This window comes from Equus quagga, chromosome 3 (assembly GCF_021613505.1).
Source record: "Equus quagga isolate Etosha38 chromosome 3, UCLA_HA_Equagga_1.0, whole genome shotgun sequence".
NCBI classification, from domain to species: Eukaryota; Metazoa; Chordata; class Mammalia; order Perissodactyla; family Equidae; genus Equus; species Equus quagga.
Genome location: NC_060269.1, coordinates 80,173,120 through 80,199,931, shown reverse-complemented (window position 1 = coordinate 80,199,931; position 26,812 = coordinate 80,173,120). Strand labels below are relative to the sequence as shown.

The following is a 26,812-nucleotide window of genomic DNA, read 5'->3' as shown; positions in this document are numbered from 1 at the left end:
ACACAGAATCTTGGAAGGAAGGAGACTCATGACTCCTCTATATGTCTAGGTCCTTTTTAGAATTCTGACAGAAGAATTCTATTAAAATAAAAAGATGCTTACAATTATACCTTTTGAGAAATATCCCTTCCCTACTACGTCAGAGTCTGTGTATTAGTATATCAATCTTTTGTAAGCCTTTAGCTAAAAACTGTTTCGTTTAAACTTTGATAATTAAACCTACAATGTACAGTTGGCTTTTAAAAAATTTAAACAGGTAATTAGGATAAAACTTCTAACAAAAGTTTTTCCTTTGAAAGTAGGTTTAAAATTTCCAACTGCTCCTAATCTGCAGCTGAAGTTTACTTGTTGAAATAGTTAAACAAATGTGGGAAAGGAATGTAAACTCAAGATAAATCAGGTTACTGACACTGAAAGTTAACTTTTCTTCCTTTTTCTCTTTTCCTCATTAGTTCAGTTTTGAAAAGAAACCTTTGATACTTTAGTATATTTTTCTCCATTTTCAGTTTTTGAAATTTGAAACAAAAACTTTGGTATTCTTGAGATGAAAGTCGTAGTAACTTAAAATTTCACTTCAGTTGCTTATCCATGTGGCAGACTGATGACAGTGACTATATTTGATTCTTAGCTTCTGTGGTATTAGCCAAGTGCATTTATGGATTTACTCTGGTTTCCTCATTAAAATCTTGTAGAAAGCATTTTAATTTTGTTTAGAATTTAGGTATACCTTAAACAAATTAAATTTAGAAAAAATATATATGCGTCATATTTCAGAAATAAGATACCAATCTCATTTAAGTAATCATGCCATACTATACTATATTAATGTTAGTCATTAATTTAAAATATTTTGCTCTTCATGATTATTAATAATATTTTATTCCAAAATATAAAATAATGTGTCCAATGACTTTATTAATTCTTTAATCTTTAGTATATGATACCTAATGTTTCTGTATTTTCTTTAAATAGTAGCTAATAACTATAAATTAGAAAAAAAGTCAATAGATTTTTAGAGACCTAGACATCGTATATTCGGATATGTGATTGTCTAGATAAAACCTAGTGGTGTTCTATTACTACGTTAAATGTTTTAAGTAAATAGAGATCAGTTTCCCTGGAGAATATTGAACTCCGCTAATCCATACTGAATTTAAATATAAATGGAACAACTTTCTTGCTCATAACTTAGATTTTTACAAGTTCTTTATAGTATACTGCACACCCTTTGTATCTAAAGAGTACTGTTTAAGATTTAAACGTCTTAGGACTTTTGGGAGAGAATGTATACAAGACTGTGCAAAGGATACAATAAAAAATGAAAACATTTTTTGACTTATGAGATACTTATTGCATGGGAATTTTAAGAAATATTGTGTGTTATTTAAAATTGAGTTGAGGAAGCAAGATTGTGTCTGATCCCAAAATTCTGGATCAAAACTATCCACAAGCTACATTTAGAAGCAAAATTATTAGTACAGATTAGAGGTGTTTATTAGTAAATGTACATATCGCTAGATATCTGAGCTAGATGTCACAGGATGTATCATTTCTTGAGCATCAGCTCTGTGCTCAGCACTGTGCTAAGTACTTTACATGTGTCATCTCATTGTATTTTGTATAATCCTAACAATAACCTTGGAACAAAGATAGTATTTTTATCTCATTTTACAGATGAGGAAACTTACCAAGTTTAAGTAACCTACCCAAGGTCATAGCAAATGCCCCAAACTCAGATAGTTTATAATGTAGAGGTAGAGATGAGATATATAAAGTGGTAGAGTGTGGACGAGATACATAAAGAAGTTACTAGTAATTTTTTTAAATCCTCTCTATTATGAATCGAAACATAACTGTATGCCTCACAGTTAATATGTGCCATGAATTGAAAGAAGGAGTGTCTTTACTTCAAGAAGATTGAATGATTAAATAAAATAATATATGTTAATTGCTTAGCATGGTCCACAGTGCATGATGGATGTTTTTGTTACTGCTACTACTATTAATTATGGATAGGATTTGGACTGGTGCGGAGGGGGAGTGGGGGGCACGCCGTCTATGTAGAGCCTGGAGAGACAGAGGAGAGGGAAGGTCAGAATATCGTTTGTATAGCAGAGTGGGAAGAGATAGGATTGGAAGGTTGGTTGTAACTACATCTTAGAAAGCTTTGGGTGTCATGCTGAAGTGTAACTTGGCCCTCCACCCTCTACAATATCTCCATCCTCTGCTTGAGTACCTTCTGGAGAGAGGCCTCTCACAAAAGGGGTTGTTAGGAAACAGATTTTTTCCTTTGGACGATTTTTCATATTGGGAACTACTTCCTTTCGTTGAACCAAACTGTCTCATGGCAGATTGGATTCGACGTTAGCAAACAGAATATAGCCACACTGAGTGGATCCACATGTCACGTGTGTGAGAACTGCTCTTAAACGTCTCCTGAGTTTTCTTCATACGCTGGGTCAGTATTACCAGTTCCCTCAACCCGACTTCACTGGGCTTGGCACTGATTTCCTATCATCCTGTTCACTTTTGTCTAAGTAAGGTTGTCTGGCAACTCTCCTGGAATACCTTTTAATTCTCTCAGGTTATTAAACATTAAATGATGATTTGGGTTTTGTTATTATTTCCAGACTATATTTTTGTTTTGTCTGTAACTTATAATATTGCTTGGTCATAAATTTTTCTTCTTAGAACTGTGACTATATGGATTATTAGTTATTTTTTTCAAATCTACGTGAGTAATTAACCCTAGAATTAAAATAACCTGTATTTCTCTGTTACTTTCAGAAGTCATTTATTTGTAATGTATAAAAATATTGAAAATGTCTTTTATTATTTGAATACATTAATTATCCTTTTCACATGTTAAGCTCGTATTCTGTGCCTTAGACTGTGCTAAGTACTTTGTACATAATTCTCTTTTTTAAGCCTCATGGAACTCTTATGAGCAAAGTATTAGCCCCATTTAAAGTTTAGGTAATTGAAGCTTAGAGAAGTAAAATAATTTGTCCATCACAAAGCTTTTTATTAAAAGGCACTATGCCATAATGCTTAAACTCTGTCTCATTAATGTTATTTATTGTGTCATCTTTATTGATTCTTGTGTCATCTTTATTGATAATTTTGTTCATCCTTGCCATTAAGTAAGCAATTTTTCACTTTTTATTTATGATAAAAATTATTAAAGTGCTTAAATTTTTCATTTTATAGTAGGTTGACATCAACTAAGTTTTAGTTTTTCATTAAACTGATTAGAAATAATAAAAGAATTTGATAGCTCTATTACACTTGAATTTGAGAGAACAATAATGGGGAGCAATGTTTCAAGAAAGTTAAAATAGCTCCAATATGATTTTTCAAAACTATTTAGTGTCAGAGTTGCCCCAAGGCCACCTCCAGGTTTGCTGATTGACTAGGGGACTTAAAGAATTCAGTATATAGTTGTACTCATGGCGAAGATTTATCATAGCGGAAGAATACAAAGCAGAGTCAGCAGGGAGAAAAGGTACCTGGGGTCAGGTCCAGAAGAAAAGAGGCCGAAGTTTCCAGAAGTCCGCTCCCAGTGAAGTCACACAGGATGTGCTTGATTCCTGCGGCAGAGTTACGACAAAATATGCAAAGTGTTGTCTACCAGAGAAGCTCATTGAAACCAAATACTTCAGGCAAGGTTTTTACTGGCACTTGTCACACAGGCACCGTGTCTACTTCATACCAAAATTCCAGACTCTCAGAAGACAGCAGGTGTTTAGCATAAACCACGTTGTTTATATAGTTCAGGCACAGTGAGCCTCTCTTATCTTTTTTGGAAAACTCTATGTGCCTATAGGGAGCTGTTTACAAGCCAAGTTCCCAAATGCCAGTCAAAGGCCAACCTTGTACACAGGCCTTCCTGAGCATGGGCAGCCTCGGCCTTCTTTGTTAGGTCTCATCTGAGATGTGGGAGGCACTGGGGAAGTTAGGTGTTCTTGTTCATTTGGGAGTGAAGTGGACTTGAGTGAACTGGAAATTTCTCTTGGTAGAAATAATCTCAATCTAGACAGTATAATTAAGCTTATTTATTTTAGTGAAGTTATTAATATAATAGCCTATCTTTGTCAAGCTGTTCTTCTGGCTGTCAGTTTCAGCTGTTGAATGAATTGAGTTTCTGTGCATGGAATTATTTAAGTAATCAGTACCTCAATTTCTATTAAAAAGTTAGTAGGATGTATTATTATCGTTATAACAACATTATTATTAATATTATTTTATTATATATTATAATAGTAACAATATTATTAGTGGTATTAGCATTATAATACTTCACTTGAGAGAAACTGCTATGGTATTGTATCATTCCGAAGTGCATATTTTATAATGTGAGCTACCTAAAATTGTTTTTTTGGGAAATGATGATTTATAATTATAAATAACAAATGACTGGGTAATAAAAGCCATATGATCGGGGCCAGCCCCATGGTTGAGTGGTTGGGTTCATGCGCTCCGCTTCGGCAGCCCAGGGTTTCACCAGTTCGAATCCTGGGCGCAGACGTAGCACAGCTCGTCAGGCCATGCTGAGGCGGCATCCCATGTACCACAATTAGAAGGACCCACAAGTAAATGTACAACTGTGTCCCAGGGGGCTTTGAGGAGAAAAAGGGAAAATAAAATCTTTTAAAAAAAAAAGCCATATGATCTTAGAAATCAAACTAGAACCAGCACAGATAAGGCCTCCTATTAAGCTAATAACTCTGATTGAGAGAGGACAGTGGCAGTCTCGTCTCTCGTCTTCCTGTTGTATGAACACAGAACGCTGGATGTTCTGTTGGGCTGGGGATGTTGTCTCTCGTTTACTGCTGTGTGGCCCGTGCATGGCACAATGTTTGGCGTATAGTAAGTGCTTAAATATTTACTGAATGAATAAGTGACTGAGTGAGAATGTGAGTGAAAAGAGTGACTTGTGAGATGTCAGGGAAACTGAGTTCATAAAATCTTAGAAAAATGTGGAAAGGGGAAAAGAAACACCTGTGCCGTTTCATAGAGGTTATCAGGGATTCTCCAATAATTGATTGTTTTAATCTAGATGACTCTTCTGAAATGTTGCAATCAAGAGGAATAGGAAGAGGAAATTAGCTTATTATTTAAAAGGATTGACTGTATAAGTTTTTCAATAGCCTAATTTCTCATGGTAGACCTTTTGAAGAGAATTTCCAAAATATTGAACAAATGCAATCTGACTCTTTTCCTTCTTTTTTTCTTTTCTGTTTTAAAGAGGCAGTCCCTCAGTCATGGTTTTAGTGTTTTTCTTTTTTAAAATATCAGTTAATAAATGTTTTTGTTTTCCTTAGAGATTTCATAGATTGAGGAAAGAAGGTGTAATATTACTAAGTCAGATTGCTACCATTTCACCAAAACGTTTCCTTATTTTCTTTCCAGCAACACCCAGGAGCCTTCTCAGCAGCTGCCTGTGTCCGTGGCTTCGGCACGGAGCATGCCGGAGAGGCCGGCGAGCCCAGCCTCCGCCAGGGCAGGGGTGGCCAGCCTCACCACCGCTGCCGCCTTCAAGCCTCTGGGATCCAGCAGCGCTGTCAAGTCTCCGGGCTGGCAGCGGCCTCACCAAGCAGGTGCGCCAAAGACATCTCTCGCCTTAACTGTAATTATGAAAATGTGTTCTGGGATATATGATAGAATTCACTGATGAAACCTATTTTCAACCATCTAAGATTTTAAAAGGACTGCAATGAATTGCTATGTGTTTTTCTCTCTGAAGTGTCTCATAAGTCTCTGTGTGTTTCATAGAATTGTCATTTGCTTTTCATCATTATAGAGTTGAGTGTTTCCTTATTTCCTAGATTACTCAGGGAGCACGTGTTAAATTGTAAATTTGGGGTCTTCTTAACAAACAATATTGTTGGAAGGTAGCCTTGGTAATACAGTGTTTTAGTTTTGATGATACATACAAAATAACAGCAGAAGCATTTATTGCCATCAAATAGTTACTGAAGCAAGGATCTTTTACTACTTGTCCTCTGCAGATTTACAAGGCAGATGCAGAAGGAGGACATGTTACTAGACAGAGAACGTTTGAATGATAGGATGGAACAATTTGGGCTCAATCTGGAAACCTGAGTCTTCATTCACTTCTACAGATAAATAGCTTTAAACAAAGTCACTTAACCTCTTTGACCCTCTGCAAAATGAGGGGAGACTGAATGATCTCCTGTTTCTCCCAACATGAAGAAAATTTATGGTAAAGGACTGTAGTGCCTCCCTTAGCAGGAAGATGGGACTGTGTGTAAATGCTGCAAATCCCGCCTCGGCCTTCGTCCCTGCCCACTCTTAACATTCTCCCTGGATGGTCTGTCCTCCCGATTCCTTCTACTGCCTAACCACTGATAATTGACAGTCCTCTCTCTCCTGAACTCCGTATCTGCAAACTTGTTGACCTGCTTGCTGTTTCCAGGTGGCACCTCAAATGCAGCATGTCCAAAAATATCATGACCCCTCTCTGGGAGTGGTCCAGCCACCCCGTCACCGGAGCTAGAATGTAAGCCTGTGACCCACCTCCACCCCCTCGTCTCACAGTAACTGACACCTCATGATTCCACTTCTTAGTATTTCTCAAATTATTTTCTCCTCTCTGTGGGCAGAGCCATTACCTTGGTTCAGGCCCTTGTCATTGCAAACAACTTCTAACTAATTTGCTGTCTCCTCTCACCACACCAGCCTGTCCTCTGCTCAGCCAGTGGTCTTTCTAAAGCTCTGATCTGCCTACGTTACCCTCCCGCTGCAGATGCTTTCCTGTATCTCCCATTCCTTAATTTACCACTTAAGACCTTTTTCGCTCCAGCCCCTGCTAACCTCTCAGTCTCGTCCCCTGCTTCTCCCAGTTTATAATCTGTGCGGTGGTCTTACGAGACATGCCACCTCACCTAGCTTTGAAAGTTCTGTCTCTGCAGAGAACACACCTTTTTACCTCGTCTCCTGTATAATTCTAGTCTTTCCTCATCAGCTGTGGGATGAGATTGATTGAATACACAAGGGGCTGCTTTTAAAAATATAATAGTTTTAAGAATTGGTCATTATTATTAAAAATTTTTTTACAGTTGCAAGTGTGGATTTTTAGTTAATTTAATGAGGAATCCACCTTTGTTTTGTATTTTCCATAGTGTTTAAATATATTAGATACTAAAAACTTCATTTATTATAAATAAGTTATCTTTAGAAAAAATGCCAATTATTTATATAGTTAAAATTTATTTTCTAGTGTGATTTTGTATAGTTTTGAATTACATTACAAGTTACTAATTTTGCAAAGAAGCTTGAAGTTTTGTGCTGTGGGGGAAGGATAGGGCGCTGCATGCCATCTAGACTATTGTAAAGAAAAGACTAGTTTATTACTTTTGAAAACTTAAAATATTTAGACTAATATCACTAGCTTCTGAAATTTCTGGACTATTAATTAACTTAGCAAGACTTATTCTCATGGGAAAAAATGCTGACAGCTCAGCCTCATACATTTTTAGTTGTTTCCATCCACTTAAAGCTTATCTATGATGCTGGAGATTTGCTGTAATTATTTTGTGTGTGCATTAGTATACAGAAAGTAACTTTCAGAACAATTCCTTTGGCGTGGTAATTGAAAGGGAACAGGAGAATGTGTCCTAAAAAAGCAGGGAAAAAACTAAATTTCTGAGATGGAAACTGAAGAGAAAGGCACAAAGTTCTGTGGAGGGCAGAAAGTCTATGTACTGGTTTGGGAAATTCAGAAACTAAGGTCAAAATACCACTGCCTATTAAAAAGATTCCAATCGATGTGGAACTCCTGGAGAATACACTGCAGCAAAACTACCACAAGAGGGCGACAGAATTCTTTCTTCTCTGAGTCTAACTTGTTACAGTCATCAAAGCAGGCAAATAACACAACTATGATCGTGATTCACATGGTTAGTATTTAAAATATACTTTTTACAGAAAATTAAGTGAATTTAATTTGAACAGCTATAACAGTATAAAACATATACATTATATAACGTTATAAAGCAATATTATAAAAAGAAAATGAGTTGCCACTGTGAAGTCATAGCTGAATTACATCATGATGCTTAGCTCAAATCAGAAAATATTTGCAGAACTCCTGCTGTTTATCTTGCTGTAGGTGCTTCAAACTGGCCTTTAATGAGTCATGTTATAGAAAAGTTACTCATTTTACACTATTTCGTCTAAGTTCTAAAATAAATATGAAATTCCCAGCCGCTCAAATTCTTTCATTCTGCTCTACCATAGTAGAATATATCATAGCAGTATACCATATTTGAAAATGGAAGGAAAACACCTCAGGATCTCCTCTTAGTCTTTGACAAATAGTTTCAGGAGCTTCCTACTGCAGATGAAAAAGGTCTTTGGTTTAGGAGGTGATGGCTGTCTCATCGTGGGTTCTTATTTTCTTCACACTCATGTGAAAACTGCAGTGCCAGCCAGAGGGCTGCGGAAGCTGGGAAGGTGAGTTGCTGGCCTCTGTGGCCTGAGATGCAGCACTAACACAGCTGGCACTGCTGCTGCCACGCTGGGGACTTCAGGCTTCTTTCTCTAGAGAATTCCTCGCTGTGCTCTAGTCTGGGTGAAGAAAAAGATTTTTTACCCCTCTACCCAACCTACACCAAAGAGTGCCTGTTACCAGCGATGTCATTTTAAAATAATTCTGCAGTCCAGTGGGAAGCATGGGCTCGAAATCCCTGAACTGCAGTCTGTGACCCACTTAGGTGATTATGAAATCAGTTTAATGGATCATGGCCAGTATTTTCATAAGCAGTGAAATAGAAAATATAAGAATGTTTTAACTTATTAAGTATTTTAACTTAGTATTGTATAGTAATGAGGATAGGTATTAAGCTATGAAAATGTGGTTTTAGTTTATGTATATGTAAATATACATGTATACACACATACAAACATATATTTTGGGTCAGGAGGTGAAGTGTATTTCTTACTGTGTTTTATAGTTAAGAAAAAGTTTAAAAGTCACTTATTTAAATAAGTATTTTAGTCATACTTTTATCTATTGGGTAACAACTAATGTAGTTTTGAAACGATAGCCAAAAAAAAGACTGCATTGAAAGGGCTAATTGAAATTTTAAGACCTACTAGCATATTCTGAACCTATCATGGGTTTCTCTTACCTCCACTGAAGTTCTGACTTTCAACCTCAGGTCATTTCGCTTGTGGTGTTGTATAGCCTGTGTTACGCAGAAGTCTTAGAAGAATGCAGGAATGCTGTCATAGGAACTAGGTGTTTATGTGCAGCATGATAGTTTAGATTGGATCATCTTCCTTTCTTTAGGCATATAGTTCAACATACAGTGACTGATAAAGAGCTGAATATTCAGGATGCAAAATGTTCAAAAGTTCCTAGTCGGCATGAAAGTATCAAGATACAAAAGAAGTAAGACTCCAAGCTTGAGTTGTAGATAGGTCAGCAGTGCTACCTCCTGCTTGCCCCATGTCTTTGGTAATACTTCCGTAATTCAGGTGCAGTCATCCCTTTAGAAACATTGACTTGATCTAGAAAAATACATAAAAGGTGAGATTTTTCTTGTTATTTTTCAGAATTGGGGCTTTGTACTTTTTTTTTTTTTTTTGAGGAAGATTAGCCCTGAGCTAACATCCGTGCCCATCTTCCTCTATTTTATATGTGGGACGCCTGCCACAGCATGGCTTTGATGAGCAGTGCCATGTCCGCACCCAGGATCCGAACCAGCGGACCCTGGGCTGCAGAGGCGGAGCATGCGAACTTAACCACTACGCCACATGCCAGCCCCTGTACTTTTTTAAACTTATATTTTAATTCACTATGTTTGTATGTCTAGTAGATTTTTTTAATGTTTGAAACCTTCATATTGTTTGTAAGTAGATAGAGATTTTCAAAACCTTTGTAAATTTACTGGTATAAGTTTAAAAATACGTTCTTGTGTTTATGTAGGTGACCTAATTTGCTATGTAATGTTTTCTCTAGATTCTGATTAGGTTATGGATACCAGATTAGGTAATTTTTGTTCATTTGATGCAAATATACATATAAAATATTGCTATCTCATCAGATACAATCAGATGTTTTTCACGTATCCAGTCTTAAAGTCCTGCAGAGCTGTTATATGTTGGAAGCACATCAGTTTTCTAACTTTAGTTTCATTATGCACACAATGAGAGTGACTAATTCATTAGAACATAAACAGTGTTTTGCTAGGTCAGGCTTATTGTTCGTTGCACCCAGTTTGCAGACAGTGGTGGCCCTGAAGGACAGGAATGCCTGTCCTGTGGGGTGCGAATTTCAGAAGGCCAGGGATGTTCCCTGAATGGAGTATTTTGAGCCTTCAACTTCTTTATGTCTTAAAGTAAGGATCTAAAAAAGTCACCTATGGCACTGTTGTGCAGCTTAAATGATGTAACATGTTGAAGTGCTTGGTACATAGAGGGTACTCAAGAAAGCTTAAGTTTTTACCCCTATAGAAGGTATAACCTTGTAGTGACAGCATTCATAACTTACAGTGTTACCATCCAACAGAACAGTTCTCCTCATGTAACTTCCCTCCTTGAGAATGTTTTGGGCTCTCTGCTGCCCACATATTGAATGTTTGGCTTGTGGTCCTTTACAGCTCCACGCCAACCTTCCTCTGCAGTCTCATTTTGTAATATTGTTCCTCAGTTCCAAGTGGTCGAGTTGCACTAAAGTTCACGAGTTCATACCATTCCTTGGGCATGTACCTCTGTGCTGTGGACAGGCTGCTCCTGTTATTTGAAAGGCTTTTCCACCCCTCTGGCCCTGGTAAATTTCTATTCATCCTTTAAGACCAGATATCATCTCCTTTGTGAACCTTTCTTGAGCCCTCTAAATGGGTGCCTATTCTTTCTCTATGTTCCTACAAAGTTTTGATGATGGCTTTTTATAGCATTCATCATATTCATTTTAATTGTTTACATAGGTATTTTTTACCACTGTTTTTAGATCCCCTTGAGGACAGGGATCATGTCCCACTAATCCTTGTTTATAGCCCCTAAACCGCCCCTGGCACAGTTGATAGGCCCTCAGCAAATGTCAGCCAGACAGCGAGTGAGTGAGTGGATGGGTCAGTCTGATTTTGGATGTCGTCTTCATATGATTTGAGGGATTCAGAAGGCGTTGTTCTTTCCTCCTACCAGACTTGAAATTCCCACAGCAGTCGCTGATCAAAGGTGCACATGCTGTCTGCCAAAGGCTGCCATTAAAAACCGCACATACGCTTAAGGAGAAGAGGACTGCGCTCTCCTTGAAGCATTAAAGTCCTGTAAGACTTAAATGTTGTGAACATAAGCAGTACCATAACTAGTACAGTGTTATTTATTTCCAATAAGTAAAAAAACTAATAATCAATCTGCAGCCCTGTCATAAGAATTTTTTTCTCAAAAAATATGGGAATTTATGACATATGAGGAACCCAGCATTGGAGTGCAGAGGAAATATTAGGGATATTCACCTGTTTTGTCACTGTGGGCAAATTAACTTGGATGCAAGGCACCAGTAAATAACAGAATCCAGCAAAAAGGTGCAAAGAGTTAAATCAGGTTACATGGTCCAGGTCAGAAGGTGTGGCAATCTGGATCAGTGGAAAGGAAGAAAGACCGATAAAGTGCCAGTGATAGAATGCTGAGGTAGAATATATATATTTGTTTATAGTGGAGTCATGATGCAGGAATAAAGTGTTAATGTTTGTGCCTAAAGTAAAATCACATGTAGCTGATGCTCCCTGAGTATTGTTAGGAAGAGGCCAACCTGGAGCAGGAACAACATACGCAAAGGCTCTCAGAGAACTTGGCTTCCAAGAGGAAGGGCAAGGAGTCCAGTGTGTGCAGGACTGTGCAGTGGCCAGAAAGTTGGATGGGTTCATAGGGGCCGGTAAGAAAGGGCTTTGAAAGTAAGAGTGTGGATTGATGCAGAAAGGAAGCTATTAAAGGATTTGTAAGCTGGAAAGTGACACAATCAGATTTGCGTTATTAAAAAATCATTATACTGTTAAAGTGTTTAAAAGATCATTATGACCTCAGCGTAAAGATTAAGAGTGGAGTCCTAGAGACTATTTCAGAGATTGTTGAAGTAATCTGGTATAGAGATGATGATGGTAGATATTACCCTGGGCAATGGTGAGAGGAATGGAGAGAATTCCAAGAGCAGAGAATGCAGAGTACTTACACACCTGACTGGGTGCAAGTTCTGAGCGTTGCTCTCCCAGGGAGCTTGGTTCCCTGTAGAGTATTTGTCCTTCATTAAAACATTGGTAGAGGGGCCGGCCTGGTGGCACAGCAGTTAAATGCGCATGTTCCACTTTGGTGGCCCAGGGTTCGCCAGTTCAGATCCTGGGTGCGGACGTGGCACCACTTGACAAGCCATGCTATGGCAGGCATCGCACATATAAAGTATTGGAAGGTGGGCACAGATGTGAGCTCAGGGCCAGTCTTCTTCAGCACAAAGAGGAGGATTGGTGGCGGATGTTAGCTCAGGGCTAATATTCCTCAAAAAAAAAAAAGAAAAGAAAAACACCTGTAGAGGATTGTATTTGGCTTGGAGAAACTGTGCTTGGTTCTGAGTAAGTCAGACTATGGTACAGAAAATTGGTTGAATGTATCTTTAGGTTTTTTTATGTAATGTGTCTAGTTAAAAAATATAAACCTGAGTGGATGGCATCTTGTACTTGAGAAATACAGTTTAGTTTTATAACATAACTAGTCTATTTTTGCAGCATTTCCTCAGACGAGTGCATTTATTTCCCCTAAATCAGCATTTTCTACATGTTGACTCTTTAAATTCTTTACGGTTGCAAATAATGAGATTGGTAGCTTTGGCATAACCCTCAGTGCCTTGCTTGCCTTTGCAGGGAGCACTTACACTACATATTGTTATGGAAGTAAACATTATGAGATGGAAAAGGGGCTTCTTCCAAGACAAAAGAAGAAAAATTCTATAGATCCCCGTTAGTCAAAAATTAAACACTCATCTTGTTATTTGTATGTAGTTCAGAAAGCTTTCAAGGACATAGATAGGCTTTAAAATTTTTTTTTATTACAGTTTTTTTTTCTTTCCCACTTTCAAAATATGTTGATTTTGAGAGCATTTGTAGCACTACTTATATGTATTGACATTATCATAAGTATTTAATAAGTAACTTATAATTTCTTACTCAAAAAATCATTGAGCTATACAATATTGGCTAATACTCTAATCACCGTTTTCTATAGAAAACAGTGTGTCTTTATTTCACAGAGCCGTTGAAAATGAAAGCTTTGTTGTGTTTTCTTTCACAGTCGTTAGTGTTGTCTAGCTGTGCTGAAATGTCTGCTTTGCTGTTTTCATGAGCAGTTCTTACAACGTGTGAGAATAAGGCCACCTTCATGCTGTCTTTATTGTATGTGCGCACAACTCACTGTTTGTTCTTATGTCCCCTGATATTGGCAAGAAGTTGCTGGATTTCTTTTTTTTTTTTTTACTTTTATTGTTAAGTATGTCTTTGGAGACAGACATTCAACCAAGGAAAGTAAAGACATTTCGTTGATATTATAGTGACGTCCTCAATACACTAGTAGTATTAGACATTCTTAACCTGATGCTTCACATTGAACAATATTAATTTTGCTATATTCTACTTATGACATCGTTCTCTTTATATGTATCAGGTAGTATGTATATAAGCTTTTTATTAGTGAATTTCTTTTTTCTTTGTGAAACAGTTTTAATATATGCAGTAAAGGCAAGGGCTCCTAATTGACAATGAGATTTGTACAAATTGGTGATTCTTTTTTAAACTGTCAACTGTATTTTGAAGAAGCACATGCAAGTAAAGTGTAAATAGAAAAGTTGGGATCATTTGAAAGTCTTTTAAGAACAGTAAATTTCTTTTGGTCAATGAAAAAGGGAAAAAGGCACAAACTTACTTTTCAGAATGAATATTTGGTTAATTTTAGCTCCTGTTGCTTCCTGTCCTGGGGCATACTCACCATTCCCCTTTTGCCTTTTGGAACTCAGGAATAGAGTGAGTAGTCTTGAAGGGGTCAGACAACCTCATCTAACAGTAAAATGGTGGGTATCATTGATTAGTGGTAATAATTATGGTTTTATAATACTTTTAACTTTTAAAAGTATCATTTTATTCAGAGTGTACAATAAGATAATGTCATTAAGATTTTAAATGGGCATCATTTTACCAATGAGGTGACAGAGTCTGAGAGAAGTCAAAAGAATTGTCCAGAGTCCTGTGGTGATTTGAACCTAGCTGTTTAACTAGATAGTGCATTTTCCTGTATCACCAGTTAACATCAGTGAATATGTTTTGGGAGACTAAATCTCTTAGGGCTAGTGTTGAAAGTATTCCTGCCTTGCATAGGAAGGATAAACTAGGTGACTAGCAACTGCTAAGATCTGTTTCAAGTAACATTTTTTTTTTTGCATCCAAACTCTATTTTTAAAATTTAGTTAAGATTCTAGTTAATTTGACCCTCTATCATACTCTGCCTCTGGTGTGTGCTACATTTTAGCAATAAAGAAAAGCTTATTTATTCATTATGGACAGAGCTGGAGAGATCTGATGTATTCTTACTGGTTTTTTTTCAAGGAAGACTCAGATATATTTGTGAGATCTGATTAGATCAAAGACTGAATGATGTGCATCTCGGTTATAAGTGCATATAAATTCTATCTTTTATTTGAAGTCTAAAGGAGATAGGGGTGAGAAAGGAAATTACTGTTTCTACAGCCATCCCAAATTTCATTGTAGGCTTTACGCTACAGTAATAAATCGAGATAACTAGATTTGTTTAGCTAAGATGGATAGATTTATTGGTTCCATTTTAAAATTTTTATATGAATAAGTAAACTGCTACCAGTTGCGTATGTTTCATCTCTTCTAATAATGTTTTATTGCCATCTGCTCCCCTGCATTTTGACATCATTAAACTAAACAGTCCGCTTGCCGTGAAGACCGGACTGGAGCTGTCCATTGTCAAAACCACGGTGTGAAGCATGTAAATATGCTCTGTCTCTTTACACAAGAAGTTTTTATTTAGAATCATGACTCTCAGATAAGAAAAAATAAAAGTAACAACCATTAACTGTCTTATTTTTCTTTCTTTTCTTTCTAAATGTCCTCTTACTGAAAGTTATTTCCATGTTGGAAGCTTTCCAGTGGTCTTGTGAAAGTTCTTTCTCCCAATTTTCCTTTTATCCTGAGATTAAAATTTTCTCTTATATAAGGGAAGATACCTGGATTTATTCATATATGCTTTTCATAAAGAATTATTCCTTCTTATTCATGCATATGGTTTAAACCAGGAGTTGGCAAACTGTGGTCCTTGGTCACATCTGGCCCACCACCTGTTTTTGTAAATAAAGTTTTATTGGAGTACAGCCATGCTTATTTGTTTACATGTGTTCTGTGGCTCCTTTCGTGCCGCAGTGGCAGAGTTGAGTGGTTGCAATGTAAATAATATGGTCCACAAAACCTGAAATACTTACTCTGGCCATTTACAGAAGAAGAATGGCCAACCCTAGGTTTAAACCATAGGAATAAAAAAAATTATGCTTGATAATTCTGCACAGTCGATGCAAACTTTATTGAAAGTTATGAGCACCCTTGGCAGCATTAATCCTAAGGTACTCTGTTGTGTGTTTACTTGTGAGCATCACTTGTAAGAAGAAAACCTCTGGGAGCAGGTAGCTTTCATACCAAAAGAGTTCCTACATCTAAAACATTGAATGTATTTTCTGAGCAGTTGCTGAATGAGTGGATACTTTATTTTTCTTAACCATGTAAGATCCTATGTCAGAGTTTAAGAATAATTGACATTGATGAAGCATTTCTTAAACATTCAAGGAACTGTAAGTAAGCACTTATGATGCCTCATTTAAGCCTGGCACACTTTGAGGTGGTTATTATTGTTGCTGTCTTACAGATCAGGAGACTGAGACCCAGCATGATGACATTTCTGAGTTCACAATGCCAGAAATTAGAACTAGGAGCCCAAGTGTATCTTAACATGAATCTTTATGCTAGATGCACTGCTTCAGCATAAAATAGCTGACCAGTGTTCTCTGCTTTTAAAAGATGTGAAATTCAAGCATAGCTTTGGAAAGTGATAACAAAGTTTCATTTATTTCGGAGATCTAATGACTTTCCTTGAGAGAGAAGTCTTAGAGAATTAGTAGTAGTAATAGAAATGGAAGGAGTATCCCAGGTTTTAAGTTTTCTGGTAGCCTGTAATCATCATTAGAGACATTGTTGATTTTGTTTGACATGGAGAAATCTCCTTAAATTTTCTTTTCCTTTCTGTTTCAGTATTTTTGCCTACATTAAAAGAATTCTATTTATATGAGCAACTCAAACCTGAGATACATTTCTCCCTTATTTGTGAGATGAGCCTGCTTTCTCACTTATAGAAATAGATGAAAATTGGTGGGAAAATGGTAAAAGCCAAGCCCATTTGGGTTTCATGTTACTTGGGAAATGAGATAAGGATTTTAGATATAATGTGAGTATAAATAATTTTAATATAGGTCTTTATGGTTTTCTCATCTGAATATGAGCAAAATTCTACAAATTTAATATTTTCAATAAATTCTTACCTTCTAGAGTCTGTATGAGTTCGCTAGTGATCCGCTTTGGTATCCTTGAGGTCGTGAGTCACTACCCAGATTGTTTTTCTGTGAATATTTTATCTGCGTTTTTCTTTTTTGTTACTTTTTCTTTATTCTCCCCCTCTTTTTTTTTTTTAACATAGAGTCTGGACTTGTCTTTCCATTATAAAATCAGTAATTGAGACAGTGATATGGAGATTATTTGGGAAATCACATAAGATATATATAACTAACTGATAAATAAAAAATTTGTTGATTTTTAGTAGAATCATGGCAAAACCAGTCATTTTAAGATCTCATATCTTTGTCTGCAAGGTATGGACTGTGTTTTTTTTACTTGTAACTCTGACCAAATGGAAGTTTTCTGTGTAAGGTCAGTTAGTAGGGAGAAAAAGGCAACTCTGTGTATCCTGAATTTTGATGATGTGTGATGCAAGAAATTATGAAAGAAGAGAATGGAACCTAATCCAAGTCCCCACACTCACTTTAATTAAGACACTCTAGATCCAGTTTAATCTGGGTTCTTAGAGTTGAAAGGCTGGTTGCTAATGGAAGAAACTAACCTCCTGAAGTTGTGGAAATATTTGATACTCAGCCTTGGGCGCACCTGTTCCAATTCTTTATGGCATACATACCAGCATTCTCCACTGCTTAGAGAAACGATAATAGTTTAATCTGTCCAATTTTGCTTTTAATCATTGAATAAAAAAATCCTTGATTCCATTTAATAAAATTTGCACAAACCTCTCTAGAATGTACTTTCCTCTGATCCTAGATCTTGGCTTAACTTTAAACCTTTTCTGTTTCTACTGGATATGATTTCATGCCTAGATTATGAAGAGTAGACTGTTGTTTATGCTTCCATCATAAGGAGCTTGACAGATAGAATGCACAGATTCTGTGCTTCTCTTGGCCACCATCTGTTTGAGATGGTTGGGGAAGGGCAGAGAAGAAGGCACTTGCTGTGCACGATAATAAGCAAGTGTGTTGCCATCACTGCCACCCAATTTAGTATGTGTAAAATTTCTACCATACCTTTGTGAACATACTCTCTGAGATGTTGAATTACAATATTTTATCTCCCCAAGTGCCCGCATGTCACTTTGATGTAGCGTAGTTATTTATATGAGTACAACATTAGCCTGAGCGTTTATAACAGGAATACCCCTCCCAGTTGAGCCAGTTGTTTTTCACACCATAAAACCTCACATCTGACTTCTGTCCTTTTGAGACTGTAGGCATTTGTCTCTTTTTCTTTGGCGAGGGTACATTAGTATTTTTTATATCAGTCTTATTTATGATTTAATAAGAATGAAATATTCCAGGAATTAAAAAAATATTTTATGGTTATCCTAGATTTACTGCCAAAACTTTCTCTGCTGCTTTATCTTAATTCAAATGTAGTAGTTGAAATATTTATACCAATATAGCGTTTGTACAGCAGAATGGATTCACCATTCTAATGCTACAAGCCTGTTTATCCTTAGAAAAAATCTTGGCTCTCTAATTCTATTTCCCTTTCTGAAGCAGAATACATAAATCCTCCTAAATGTTCCTCAAAACATGAAGACTCTAGCCTTATATCTGTATGTTTTATTTCAAGAATTTTGAAGCCATTAATTATAATGGCTGAAAAGTATGGGCAGCCAGGTTTAGGGAAAGAAAGTTAGATGTCTGTAGGGAACTCATCTTTTATGGAATACAGGAAGGGCTTAAAAGTGAGAATCTAAGCCATTAGGCACCCCAGGGCAAATAAAAAATAATGCTTTCGTACATCATTCCTAAATTTATCCTAGCAGACTCGTTGAGGAAATTAAAATAGCAGAAATTACTCTTCTCAGTTATCACTATCACCTCCTGCTGAAATGGTCCAGAAGTTAGTACTCAGGTTCAGATCACATTTGGGGAGATCTCCCTTCGTGTTTTCATGAGTTAAAGCCATGACTAGAAAGAGCTTGGCACACAGTAGGCACATGATAGCTTGAAGGATGAATGCGTAGGCACAGAGGCTTTGGAGGCAGACAGAAATGGTTTTAGATCTCAAATTCTCCACTCTCCTGGAAATGCACCCTCCTGGTTTTTCCCCTCCCTCTCTCTGTCCCCAAGGTATTTATGTCATTTGCCTTCTGCCTTAAGAGTTCTTCTCTTTTTGTGCTACTCTTTCCCTGAACAATCTCATTAACTCTCACAGCCTCAAATATCATCCTCATACTGAAGACTCTTGACTCAATTCTTCTAGCTCAGATCTTTTTCCTGGGTTCATACATTCAATAGACTGTCTGTACTTAGACGAACCACAAGCACTACCAACTCAAAAAAACCCAACTATGAGCTCTAGGAGGGAAGGGACCGCACATGTTTTGTTCTCTGGTGCACCCGTGCACAGCAGAGTGCCTGCCACATTGTGGGCTTTCAGTATATCCTAAGTGAATGAATATCTGTAATTAAACTCATCATCTTTCCATCATTCTAGCACTTATCTCATTATGACATAATTGGCTGTTTCTGTTCTCTTACCATCTTTAAACTCCATGAGAGCATAAATCATGTCTGTCTTATTCTTAGTGGTAAAGCCTAACACGTTATTTGGTACAAAGTGGCTGTTCAAAACACATTTGCTTTATATTATTGTTCTACATGTCTGTGGGAAAGTCATTTATCCTTTCTAAGCTTTGTATTCTTGATACATTAAATAGTAATAGTAATACCTTATATGTTGTTGTAAAGATGAAACACTTTAGTATGTATAAAATTTCTTTTTTTAAAACTTTGTACTATAGAAAAAAGTTCAGATGTAAATGTGTGTATATATGTGTATACACACACATATATATAACTAGAGACTTGGTTTCTTCTACATGTATATTGCAAGGAGTGGGGAGATAAAGTGAATTACAGATGAGAAGAGCTTGAAGAGACAAACAACCAAATGTAATGTATGGACCTTATTTGGATCCTGATTAAATTGTGTTGGGATGTGTGTGGTAGGCAGAATAATGCGCACTTCCTGCGACAAAGACATCCCTATCGTAATACCCAGAACCTGTGAATATGTTAATATTACATGGCAAAGGGGAATTAAGGATGCAGATGGAATTACCATTGCTTATCAGCTGATCTTAAAATATGTAGATTATCCAGGTGAGTTCAATGTAATCACAAGCGTCTTTAAAAGTAAAAGAGGGTGGCCAGCCCTGGTGGTGCAGCAGTTAAGTGTGCACATTCCGCATCAGCAGCCCGGGGTTCGCTAGTTTGGATCCCAGGGGCAGACATGCCACTGCTTGGCAAGCCATGCTGTGGTAGGCGTCCCACATATAAACTAGAGGAAGATGGGCACAGATCTTAGCTCAGGACCAGTCTTCCTCAGCAAAAAGAAGAGGATTGGCAGCACATGTTAGGTCAGGGCTAATCTTCCTCAAAAAAAAAAAAAAGAGGGAGGCAGAAGGGAGGGTGAGACTGATGCAATGTAAGGACTCAACCTGCTGTTGCTGGCTTCGAAGGTGGTGGAAGGGGGCCATGACCCATGGAATTTGGGCAGCCTCTGGAAGCTGGAAAAAGCAAGGAAACAATTTTCCCTGGAGCCTTCAGAACACAGCCCTGCCAACACCTTGATTTTGGCCCAGTAATATCCATGTAGAACAGTAAAATACTACACTTGGGTTGTTTTTAAGCCAGTAAGTTTTTAGTAATTGTTAAAACAACAATAGAAAACTAATAAGCGGATAATCAGAAGAAAATTGAAAATTGGCTGGTTATATAATGATGTTAAAAATTATTTTATTTTAGGTGTAATAATGGTATTATGGTTAGGTTTTTAGAAAAGAGTACTGTTTTAAAGATCATACTGAAATATTATGTATTAAATGACAGACCTTGAATTTGCTTCAGAATAGTTCAGAGATGGCAAGGGAATGAGTGGGATATAAATGCAATATCACTTATGAGGTGAGAAATTATGAAAGCTTGATTCCTCCCCTTTATTAAATTTTACTGGTTTTTAAAATAATGAATTGGTTCCTTAGCATCTTCTAAAGAAGATCAATGCAGTTTTTTTAAATTCTGGAGTTATTGTGAGCTCGTGGGTTTAAACATATTTCCAGCGTTTCAGTCGTTTGTGGTTCTTATTCTTGTTAGTGCTCAAACTGCCCCACGTGCTTCTTGGAGTGCATTTGAGACAACTCTCGTAGTCTTGGAGAGCTGCTCTGCTGTTTTAAGTTGACAAGATATTCTAGACTTCCCATGTTCATTTTTTGCCCCAATCCTAGAATCAGCAGTTTCTCTAAGGAGTCTGGCTCCTTTTAGTGGGAAGACAATAGTTTTGGTGCTGGGGTTATTCATTCTCTAAACAAAGATTTATTAAGCAATATGCCAGGGACTGTTCCAGGTGTTAGAGATAGAGCAACGAATTAAATAGACAGCAGCCCTGGTCTCAAGGTGTGGAGAGATAGATTTTTTAAAAAGAAATAAAAAAAAGTGTATGTAAGATGGAGATGAGCACTATGGAGAGAGGTAAAACAGTTAAGGAGTATAGAGAATGCTGGTTTGTAGGGGAAGGGGTTGCTGTTTTCATATAGGATGGTCAGAGAAAGCCATGTTGATAAAATGGCCTTTGAGCACAGAACCTGAAGGAAGTGAGGGAGCAAGCCGTACAAATGGCTGGAGAAAAGATTTCCAGGCAGAAGGAATAGAAAGTACAAAGACCCTGAGTCAGAAGCATATTGGCCATTTAGAGAAATAGCAAGGAAGCCAGTGTGCCTCATATATAGTGGGCATAGGGGTAATGGCAGATCAGATCAGAGAAAGAGCAGGACTAGATTCTGTAGGACCTTTGGTTTCAGTTCTGAGTTAGAAGGAAGCTATTGGAGGGTTTGGAGCAGAAGAGTATCATTATCTGACCTAGTTTTTACTGACCTCTTGTTGGCAAGGGTGAAGCAAGATCTATAGGCAGTCACTGCAGTAAGTCAAGCAAGAGATGGTGGTTCTTAGACCAGGGTGTACCATGGAGGTGTAAGAAGTCATCAGGTTATGTGTAGCTCATATTGTCATGAGCAGTTCATCTTCCAACACCAAACTTGCTCACCTACTCAGTGGTGTGTTCAGCAAATCAAAAATCTAGTAGGAGTAACCTGCCTTAGAAGATACTAGCAACATCACTTTTCACTTAAGTTTACTTTTTGGGATATCATCCCCCAGCCCCATTGACTTACATTACGTTTCCAAGTAAAGTTTGACATAATGTAGTATTTTTTTACCTAGCACGTATCAGTACTAAGAATATTTTACTGGGAGTTGAATAATTTGACTTGAACCGAGAGAGTTAACTGATGAATTTCATGCCTGTGTGAGTACGTTCTGGTGAGATGATTAACATGTACACTATAATCCTCACTACTTGGTTTTTTTGAGTGTATTGGTTTAGAGTTAACAGCCTTGTTTGAACAGGGATAGAAAACAAAAATGTCAAATAACGCACCTTATTCTTAGTGCAGTTAGAAAACATCTATTTTCAGAGAATTCACACTTTGTACTATCAGGAATTCTGTTTATCTTAATCTGTTTTTTCTCTCTGGAAACTGTATAAACAAATGCCTTTTAGTGAGTTCAGCTATTTTTGAAGCATATAGTAAATAATTAGATAGTTTCCAATTCCTTATATATTACGTATTATTTTATGATGTTATATATTACACATGTAATATATGTATACATAACACATAATATTATAATATTATACAAATCCCCAATAGTATACTTATGTGGCCCATTAATGAAGTTACTTGGATAAACTTGATAGTCACTTGGTTAGGGCCTTTCAGTAATTAGAAGAGAAAATTAAATCTCAGGATAAGATTGCTTAAAACTTGTGTTAACTAATTTGCTAAATAATGCAAACCTCAGTCTGCTTGAGGAAAAATGAAATTAAGATCTTTCTAGGGTAAAGAATTTTCACTGTATCTTTCCAAATGATGTATCACAAAGATTTACCCAATAACAGGAGGTAGGTGTTCTACTAAATTAAGGAATATTATATGGTCCATTTTTTTAAAATTCCTTGTCTCCAATTTATAGTCCATAGTCCAAAAGAGATGTTTATTTGTTTGTAGTAAATTAAATTTCATGTTTAATAAGTCAGGAGTCTGTTTGCTTTTTTAGAAAGTATTACCCCTTAGAATTCTCAGTATATCACTATGACAAATATTTTAGGAACTAGCAACTCAGCATGTTCTGGGTTGAATATATTTTACTTGATTAAACTGACAACTTTACGTATTATATACTGAGAAAGTATTCTAGTATGCTGCTAGGTTTCCCACTAATTTATGTTTGCTTATTTAATGATAATCTTTGTAATCTTGGGTTTGACTCTCATGGTGCTGAAAAACAGAAGCATAGAATAAGTATGAATGTATGTCATTCTAAACCTGTAGAAGACTTGTCAGTGACAATTCTAAAGTTAATCAAAGATATTCTCACCAACACTAGTTGTTTGAAGAGTAGCTGGTGACTTTACATTTTGGGTAAGTTTTGTGGTGCTGAAATGTATTTGATACAAAAGAAAAAAAATTAATTTTCAAACATGGTCCCAGTGGGGTAGAGATTAGCCACAAAAGAAGCCAAATTTAATAGAAGTTGCTCAAAATTAAGGTTAACAAGGAAAATGCGTCAAGAACTGACTTCCTTCTAACGTTCTCGTGACACTTTACTGACTCACTCATTATTCAGTTTGAATAAGTCACTTCAATTTTTTGTGACTTAGATTCCTAGGTTATGAAATGGGGCTAATTCAGTGCTCCTATTCAATAATTCTACTAGAAATTAAAAGAAAAAACTATTTTTTCTTACAAATAAGTAGATTATCATCTGCAAACTGCCGTCTCTAAAGAGATGTATGTTTTTTTCTACAGAAGTGATTTTTATGCTGAGTTCTGTAAATTTGGAGCATTTGGTCTCTGTACTGCCCAGGCAAGACTGTTTTTCTCCGTCTGGGAGTGCAGTTCTCCACAGAATTATGAAGGAAGCAGGGCTCAAAGTGTGATGCTTCCTCTCTCCCCAGACCTCACCTTCTCACACCTCCCTTTCCCAGTAAGCCAGGCGAGCAGAGGCCCAGGCTTGGCACCTGACGGCTCAAAAGTCACCCGTTGCTGTGCTCGAGTAGTGAGAAATTCAGTCTGAAGAAGTGAAGCGTCACTGTGTTCATTCGGGAAATAACTGTGCCTTGGCAGCGTCCCGGGCCTGGTAATTAGCAGGGCTTGTGTAGCGTTGTGTGCGGGCCAACGTGCTAGCAACACAGCAACAAAACGGAGGTGTGAGAATTTCTGTCTTATCCAAAGTGGTTAAAATGGGGCCGTAACAGAAAGCAAGGTTTTTCTTCCCAAGAAAGGAACAGCAGCAAGTTTAGAGTCTTTTTCTATGTGTTTAAGACACAGTCACATGTTTCGTGGTTAAGAATGACTTCTCATGTTAAATAAGTTCATTCCCCAGGTACCTTCTCCTTGAGGCACGGACCAGATGGATTATGTCCCATTTTACAATGACTGATGGAGAATTACTATGCTCTTTTATTGCTAAAAATGTCTCAGTGACTCAGTACTTTAGGGCTTATGCATAGATAATGTGATAAAATAAAGGCATATGGTAGATGAAAGGGTTTGACTCCTTTGAGGTCTGATTTTCAGATTTTTCAATTGGTAACTTTCCCACTGTTTGAAATCCTGAAGCTAATCCACATTTTTAAAATATCTGTCTTAACAGTGTTCTTTAAAAAGGCAAAATGAAAGTGATTTGGAACATTCTCTTTCATTTATTTGATTAAATATTAATTTTTTGCTTTCTATTTGTAAAGGCAGTTTTCTGGTAGTGGGTAGAAAGAAGTATGTAGTCGGTCCTCATTTTTTAAGAGTTTATCATTGACTTAGGAAGGAAAAGATACTACAGGATATTGATAAATACCAAGTAAATTATACAGGCGGACTTGTTATAGATGTTAAAAGGAGCGAGAGAACACTTCTGGCTGGGATGCTCAGAGATGCTGGGGAAAAGAACGGACCTCCCGTGAGCCTTGCAGAATGGGAAAACTATGACTGGTAGTGGAGAAAGGGACGTTTCATTGGCTGAGGGTCATGGAAGTAGGGTCTGGCATGGCATGTCCAAGAGACAGTGAGTAGACTATGGCATAGCGTTTAGGAGCACAGACTCTGGAGCCAGACTGCCTGGGTTCAGGATTGCCCTTTATTTGCTGTGTGTCGTTGGGCTGATTTCTTAACCTCTCTTTGCCTCAGATAGAGTAAAAAATGGTGCTAATCATGCCTAAATCATAGAGCTGTTGTAAGGATCTGAGAATAGTGCCTTCAGATAGTGATGCCCAAATTAAATATTAAATAAGTACAATCGAGTATGTTGATGAGGACAGGGATGTAGGTGAGCATCAAAGACAAGGCTTTAGCGAAGATTAGGGTGCACTCACTGAGGAACTGGACTGTCAGGACTGCGTCTAGTTTGCAGTGGGGAGTTACGGAAGCTTTACAAGCAAGCAAATAGGACCAGAGTAGTGTATTTGGAAAAGGAATCTAGCAGAATAGGTTGAAAAAGAGACAGGCAGCAGAGAGGCTGGTTTGGAGACTTGTAGCTGTCCAGGCTTGAGGGATTCAAGACCAGGACTCAAAGGATAGAGCGTGGGTTTGGATTAAAAAGAAGGGACAGACCTTGGAAACATTTACAGTGAAACAGGTGTTAGCATCTGGGGACTAACTGTCAGGGCTGTAGGAGGCAGAGGGCTGTGCCTGAGTACGTGTGAGAATCCAAACCTATAGGAATTCTTAGGAGGAGCTGGTAGTGTGTGCAAGAAGGTGAAATCCGTTTTGCATGTCTTGAATTTAAAGACAGGAACAGGTTTTGGCATTGAAAAATGCATATCAGGCGCTCCGAGGGAACTCAGGCCTGGAGATAGAAATTGAAGGCTCACAGAGGAGGCAGTTGTGCTGTGCTGAGGTAACAAGGAAGAGAATGTGCAAAGTGAATTATTACAGTGATTTTCTTTCCCATTTCTATAAGGGAAAATGTGAGTCCAAGAGAATGAAACCATGTTCCTAGTCCAGTTGACTCACTGGAAGCATGGGTAATAGTAGGCTCCCTGGCCTGTAAAGTGCTGTTTAACAGCTCAAGTGCCGGGCGGAGCACTGTAGGAGATGTGCTGTGTTTATAAACGGGGTTTCTGGATCTGTAATTGCACATCATTACAAACAGGCTTTCTTCCGGTGAGGGAGAGTTATCCTTTCAGTTTTCCTAATTAATCCTATCCAGTTCTAACCACAACTTTAATATGTATCCTGTCAATATGCACACAGACAGACAGACACTGTGTTTATTTATTTATATGCTTTTCTTAAAAGTTGTTCCTTTTAAACCTTTTCAGTGTCTTTTTCTTCCCTTGCATTTTAATTGCCTATGGGTAAGGAGCAGGCCTTCCATTGGTTTCCATCCCTCACAGTTTTCACATTCATTCATTAATGTGTTGATTCCAGTTTATTTATTCATTTCAGATACTGTATTAGTTCTAGGGTAATGAATAAGACATAGTTCCTGCCCTCAGGGAGCTTTCTATCTAGTTGGAGAGGAAAAGATACATATATGTTGTAAAAGCAATAATAAAGTCATGCAGAGAAAATTATGAGAACGTGGACACGGAGAAACATTTAATGTGGATTATGTGGAGGGTACAGTGGGGAAAGGTGGTTTAGGGAGGATTTTTGGAGCAGTGGACTTCTGGGCTGAATCATAAACAATAAGTAGTGGTTACTAGGTAAATAGGAAGAAGGGTAGAGAAATGACAGTGATGACAGCCTGCGCCTAGACAGGCGCAGTCACAGGAAAAAGTGAGGCAGTCTGGTATTGCTGTCACATACAGAGAGAGGCCGAGAGCGGTGCAAGAGGAAGCTGGGGCCAGGCAGAGACCACGGGACGGACCTGGATGCAGCGCTCAGAAGCGTGGACTGCATTCTATGGTTAAAGAAGAGGAAGATCCTTGAAATGGTTTATGCAGAGTTGTGGTTGGCTAAGATTTCAGTCCTAGGTGGCAGCTGGGAGGATGAATTTAAGGAGGACTAGACGTTTGGCAGTTAGTCCAGGTGGGAGATATTGAGGATCTAAACCAGGACAGTAGTGCGGGAATGGAGGTGGGGGGCG

At 37.6% G+C, this 26,812-nt stretch overlaps 1 protein-coding gene across 5 annotated transcripts in view; it reads left to right on the top strand.

Moving 5' to 3' along the window:
• The window catches only part of PDLIM5 (PDZ and LIM domain 5), a 197,222-nt gene that overhangs the window by 145,192 nt on the left and 25,218 nt on the right, over positions 1-26,812 (top strand). For all 5 annotated transcript variants that reach the window (XM_046657497.1, XM_046657502.1, XM_046657501.1 and 2 more), the window contains one exon: positions 5,413-5,600. In XM_046657497.1, the coding sequence (XP_046513453.1) occupies positions 5,413-5,600 (188 nt within the window). The remainder of the gene's footprint in view (positions 1-5,412; positions 5,601-26,812) is intronic.